Genomic DNA, 6,174 nt, shown 5'->3' on the forward strand with positions numbered 1-6,174 from the left:
TTCCATGTGTGCAAATCGATGAGGCAACCAAATAGCAACGAAGTTTGTTCATTCATGGATTTAGCGACCGAAGTAATTGTTGATGATGCTAGTGCCACAATGAATGTTGAGGATAATTTGGAAGGCATATTGCTCAACCTGGATGATGATTAGGAGACAGAAGTCTATGTGGAGCATATGAATGCATTGCAAGGGATGGGGTCATACATTTATGAGCCCCGCAAGCTATCTTTGGATCTTAAAAACCGGAAGACTCCTCCAACAAAGCCCTCAATCGAGGAGCCTCCCACTTTTGAGTTAAAGCCAATGCCTCCGCATCTCACGTATGAATTCCTTGGCCCTTCTTCTACTTTACCGGTTATCCTTTCTTCTTGTTTGACTAACATGCAAGTAGAGTCCGCATTGGAGGTGCTACAAAGGAGGAAAAGAGCAATCGGATGGACCTTGGCGGATATCCGAGGCATAAGCCCCGCCTTTTGCATGCATAAGATTATATTGGAGGAGGGTGCCAAACCTCTGTTGAACATCAAAGGAGGCTAAATGAATCAATGCAAGAGGTGGTCAAGAAGGAGATCATAAAGTGGTTGGATTCCGGGGTTGTTTACCCCATTTCCGATAGCTCATGGACTTCTCCGGTGCAATGTGTCCCAAAGAATGGGGGCATGAGTGTGATAACTAATGACAAGAATGAATTGATCCTCACAAGAACTGTCACCGGGTGGAGAGTGTGCATGGACTATAGGAAGATCAACAAAGTAACTCGGAAAGATCATTTTCCGCTTCCATTTCTTGATCAAATGTTGGATAGGTTGGCCAGACGTGCTTTTTATTGCTTCCTGGATGGATACTCCTGCTACAATCAGATTCTTATTTCTCCTGAGGACCAAGAGAAGACCACTATCACATGTCCATATGGTACCGTTGCATTCTCGAGGATGCCATTTGGGTTATGTAATGCACCGACGACTTTTCAACGGTGTATGATGGCTATTTTCACTGATATGGTGGAAGATATTCTTGAGGTCTTCATGGATGATTTCTCCATCATTGGGAATTCTTTTGATGATTGGTTGAACAACTTGGACAAGTTATTAGCAAGATGTGAGGAAACTAACTTGGTTTTGAATTGGGAGAAATGTCACTTCATGGTCGAGGAAGGCATTGTCCTCGGTCACAAGATTTCAAAGTATGGTATTGAGGTTGATAAAGCCAAAATTGAAGTGATCTCCAAACTCCCTCACCCTACATCCGTGAAGGGAGTGAGGAGCTTCTTGGGTCATGCGGGGTTCTATCGCCGATTCATCAAAGATTTTTCAAAGTGGTGAACCTTTTGTGTAAACATTTGGATAAGGATGCCAAGTTCCATTTCAATGGAGATTGCATGAAGGCATTCGAGCTGCTTAAGTTCAAGTTGACCACTACTCGTATTATTACCGCACCGGATTGGAGCTTTCCTTTTGAGCTCATGTGTGACGCAAGGGATGTGGCGGTTGGAGCGGTGTTAGGGAAACGTATCAACAAAATCTTCCACTCGGTTTATTACGCAAGCAAGACCATGAATGATGCCCAAGTCAACTACGCAGTGACCAAAAACGAGCTCCTTGCTATTGTATTTGCTATGGAGAAGTTCCTCCCATACTTGATGGGTACAAAGGTGATTGTTCACACCGACCATGCGTTGCTTCGGTATTTGATGAGAAATAAAGATTCTAAGGCAAGGTTAATGCGGTGGTTGCTTCTATTGCAAGAGTTTGAATCTAGAGTTAGTAAGACCCGACTTGAGAATTTATCACTAGTTTTGTGCAATACCCATTTGGACTTGAGAAAGCCAAATTGGGCAAAATGACTCAAACTACCGAGAGGTATAGAGTGGCTAATTGCTTGTGATTGCTATATTAAAACCCATACCAATCAAACTTGCCCTAGAGTTTACAACCCATTAGGTAACCACCTTAGTGGAAGTCACGATCCTAGATCTTTTATCATTTGGAAAAAAACCAAAACCAAAACATATTGCCTTCTAGTTTTATAATTGCAATCAATAGCTTAAAGTAGAAGTAGAAACAACAAACAAGAATGTGGTAGTGTAATCTAAGGCATATCGTACAATTACACTAAATATATACCTAATCCCAATTCTAACTCCCTGAGGATTCGACTCCGACTTGCATTGGGTTCTATTATTGCTTCGACCGCCTCACTACCTATATTTGTGCTGTGAGTTTGGGTTACATCAATTTTTGACGCCGTTGCCGGGGAGTTAAACGGATTTTTGTGTGATTTGTCTTCTTTTCCTTCTGAGTCATTAATTTTGTTTTTGAATTGCTTATAGGTACGAGAATGGCTCTCAACAACGAGCCCATTGGTAATTTGCCATTGGGGGAGGAAGTGGACAATGATCAAGGAGATGAGGTTCTTCCTGAACCTCAAGAAAATAGGCGAGGCCGACCGCCTATTGATGTACCGATGGTGTGATCCGACGATGTGTATCGGAGGAAGAACAAATGGGTATTCTTGAGGCTTGCCACTCTTCATAGTATGGTGGTCACCATGGTGGAGCAAGAACGGCGGCAAAAGTTTTGAGTTGTGAATTTTATTGGCCTACTCTCTACAAGGAAGCTAGTGAGCTTGTCAAGCGGTGTGATGAATGCTAAAGGGCCGGTGGGATCTCAAAGAAGAATGAAATGCCTCTTACCACCATTTTAGAGATAGATATCTTCGATGTGTGGGGTATTGATTTTATGGGTCTATTTGTTAGCTCTTGTGGGAACACCAACATTCTAGTTGCGGTGGATTATGTATCTAAATGGGTTGAGGCCATTGCTTTGCCCAACAATGAAGTAAGGAGTGTGGTGGTATTCTTGAAAAAGAACATCTTCACGAGGATTGGTACCCCAAAAGTCATTATTAGTGATGGGGGTTGGCATTTTTGCAATAACTCTTTTGATACCTTACTCACAAAGTATGGTGTCACTCACGAAGTATTTTGTCAAAGACAGTCAATGCCAATCGGACGGATTGGTGAAGAAAACTTGATGATGCTCTTTGGGCTTATAGAACGGCCTACAAAATACCGATCGGGATGTCTCCATACCGGTTAGTGTTCGAGAAGGCATTCCATCTTCCGGTAGAACTTGAGCATAAGGCCATGTGGGATTTGAAGAAGTTGAACCTTGAATGGGATGCCGCGGCAAATCTAAGGATGTCACAATTGAATGAGCTTGATGAATTCCAGTATCATGCCTACACAAGCTCGTCTCTTTACAAGGAGAGGATGAAGTACCTCCATGACAAGTACATCCACAATAATAAATTTAAAGAGGGTGATCTTGTGCTATTGTTCAATTCCAGGTTATGGATGTTTCCGGGCAAGTTGAAGTCAAAATGGAGTGGCCCCTTTGAAGTAGTGAATGTAACCCCCTTTTGTGCTCTAGATTTGAAAAATAAGAATGATGAGGTGTTTAGAGTCAATGGGCACCGAGTTAAACATTATCTTGGCAAGGTTGATGATGGCCACATTGTGGCGGTTCTTCATTTCAAATGATTGGTAATCTGCGTCGTGCCGCGATGTTCAATCAGGCGCTTCTTGGGAGGCAACCCATGTACCTTTTTCCTTTTCTTGTTTTTCTTCTTTGTTAGATATCTTGGTTTTGTGCTAACTAGTTTTGAAGTGTATGTAGGAATGGGTGTGCACTGCAGGGACTGTGCAAGAAAAATTGGCAAAGTGTAACAAAAGTGCGGACCATACCAAATTTATGCGAACCGCACAATCACTCTGCGGCCGCACAATTCTGTGTGCTGTAGCACAAATGGAAGATAAAAAATTCATGGTCTCTGAAGTTTGGCCTGTCAAATTTCCTTAACAATTTGCGGTCGCACACAAAATTGTGCGGTCTGCACAAATTGTGCGACCGCACTCACTCTTGTGCGGACTGCAGAAATTCTTCCAAGGTACAGGTAAGAAGTGCGGACCGCACTCAAAATTGTGCGGCCACACTCAAGTAATTTCTGGGCCCGAAGGGTCAACCTATAAATAGGGCTTTTCATAACTTTTCACACTTTACACTCTCTGAAATCTCAAGCCCTAAGCAAGCACGGTGCACACCCCATTAGCTCTAAACTTTCCCTCGTTTCATCAAGTTAGATTCTCACCTGCATCATTCACTACTGGTATGTTCAATCCATGTTAGATTTTTGTGCTTTCTTCATAATTTGTGTTCTTGTTTTCTTTGATTAGTTTAGTTATTTTTAAGCCTATAAATGTCTAATGTGCTTAATATGTGCATCTAAATCATGTGGGTAGCCTTGTATGTGTTAATTAGGGACTGGGTAGACCACTAAGCTTGTCAATTTGTACAAACCCTATCTAAATTGTGAAAAATACATGAACCCTAGTTTACTGCCCGAGAAATTCAAATTGTGCGGCCGCACACATTTTTGTGCGGTCCACAGTCCTTTAACCTAGGGCTTCTGTGTGCTTGAATTGTGCGGACCGCACTCAAAAAATATGCGGTCCGCAATGAAATTATGCGGTCTGCAGAAAAATTGTGTGGTCTGCATTGATTAATGATCAGAGAACCCAGTATTCTGAACCTGGGGTTGTGCGGCCGCACTCAAAATTATGCGGTCCGCACTTTTGGTTGTGCAGCCGCACTCACTTTTGTGTAGTCCGCACTGCCTCTTCTATTTTTCCACAACTGGCCTGCAACTGTCATGCATATATCTGTGTCCTTTGAACCTGAACTCTAACTGATTCTTGTTGTTATGAATTGCAGACGATGATTAGATCACGTGGTAGAGGAGATACATCAAAAGGAAGGGCAGAACCCTTCTGAGGCCGAGGCAAGAGTAACCTACCACTTGCTATTCAGAGGACCATAGGAAAGAAACAAACCGCCAACAGAGTTCCTGAAGTCTCTGAGACCAGTGAGTATCTCCCATCTGGGGAAGCTTCTGAGGGTAACTCCGTGCAAGCACAGTCGGAAGCCCAATCACAACAATTCCCAGGTAGATTCCACTTGGTAGATGAGTCATCTTCTGCTGCTAGTTCTTCTGAAGGTTCGGAAGAGGGTAGCCCAGATTCCGAGCCCTCTTCCTCACATGCCCCGGCTGCACCAATCAATGTTGATGATGATGATGATGGTATAGGGGGTGATGCTACAATGGGGGGGTTTAGAGAGGTCGAAGAAAAGGGAGATGTGGGAAGACAGATTTTTCAGCTTGACTGCCTTCAAAAGATTTAGAGAGTGGTGGCCCTAGAGATCGCTCACTCTTGAGCGACATTTCTTGATGAAGGATTTGGACAAACACAATCCAAATGTTCTTAGAAAGTTCCAGGAGTGAAAGGGATGAAAATGGTTCACCCAAAGCGTCCTCGATGCAAATGAGCACTTGGTTATAGAATTTTATGCCAATGTGGCTCACATTAATAAGGGTACCAAGGTGACAAAAGTGCAAAATCTGAAAACACGATTCGACTCCTGTGCTTTGAACTCTTATGTGGGATTTAAAGAAGTGGAGGCTGTCCAATACTTGGAAAAGCTGGCTATGGGTGAGGTAGCTCGCCCATCGCTAGCTGAGATTTTAACTATTCGAGAATCAACACCTCCATGGCTTACATCAGGGGTTCCCATATTTTGGTCCACCCTAACTTTTGAAGCAAAAGTGTGGCAAACATTTGTGTGTAACCGCATTGATCAGTGCCTAAATGAGAACAACCTCTCACTTTCCCGTACAGTCCTAGTGGCTTCGATTATGGCTGGGTATTCGATTAATCTTGGTGCCATCATGTCCACCAACATCACATTAGGTGTCCAGAAAGATGAGAGATCATACCCGTACCCGAACTTCCTCACAAAATACTTTAAAGATCAAAAGGTGGAGCCGAGGCAATATGATACAGAAGTAATGGTCAAGAAGCCTTTCTCATGGTACCACTGCAGGGTGATGACAACCCAAAGTTCAAGGGTAAGGCAACTACCTTCGCTAGCCAGTCTGAGGAGCCAGTGGTAGTAGTTACTGATTCAGCGGCTGAGCCTTCCACAGCAGTCGGTCCTTCCACCGGGACAACAGCCATGTTACCACTGTCGACTTCTAGACCACCAGCTTCATTATCAGTGCCATTATTTGTGCCAGCTTCATCCATTTATCCATAGACTGCGCTGCGAGTCTCCC

General features: G+C 43.5%; 1 protein-coding gene across 1 annotated transcript; it reads left to right on the top strand.

The window, feature by feature from the left end:
* The first annotated feature begins 548 nt into the window (after positions 1–548).
* Positions 549–5,243, top strand: LOC138906169 (uncharacterized). The gene is made up of 6 exons (XM_070194694.1): positions 549–1,158; positions 1,257–1,719; positions 2,657–2,962; positions 3,058–3,351; positions 3,640–3,726; positions 4,904–5,243. Exons 1-6 carry the CDS (start codon positions 549–551, stop codon positions 5,241–5,243), a joined length of 2,100 nt encoding a protein of 699 aa, XP_070050795.1.
* Positions 5,244–6,174: the final 931 nt, after the last annotated feature.

Source organism: Nicotiana tomentosiformis, chromosome 2, assembly GCF_000390325.3.
Source record: "Nicotiana tomentosiformis chromosome 2, ASM39032v3, whole genome shotgun sequence".
NCBI lineage: Eukaryota > Viridiplantae > Streptophyta > Magnoliopsida > Solanales > Solanaceae > Nicotiana > Nicotiana tomentosiformis.

Excerpts from the sequence above, each read along its gene's own strand:
- LOC138906169 (XM_070194694.1), top strand. The coding sequence starts at position 549 with ATGCAAGAGGTGGTCAAGAAGGAGATCATAAAGTGGTTGGATTCCGGG. Across the intron at positions 1,159-1,256 it reads TCACTTCATGGTCGAGGAAG|GGAGTGAGGAGCTTCTTGGG; the intron begins GCATTGTCCTCG and ends ACATCCGTGAAG. Across the intron at positions 2,963-3,057 it reads TTTGATACCTTACTCACAAA|AACGGCCTACAAAATACCGA; the intron begins GTATGGTGTCAC and ends TTGGGCTTATAG.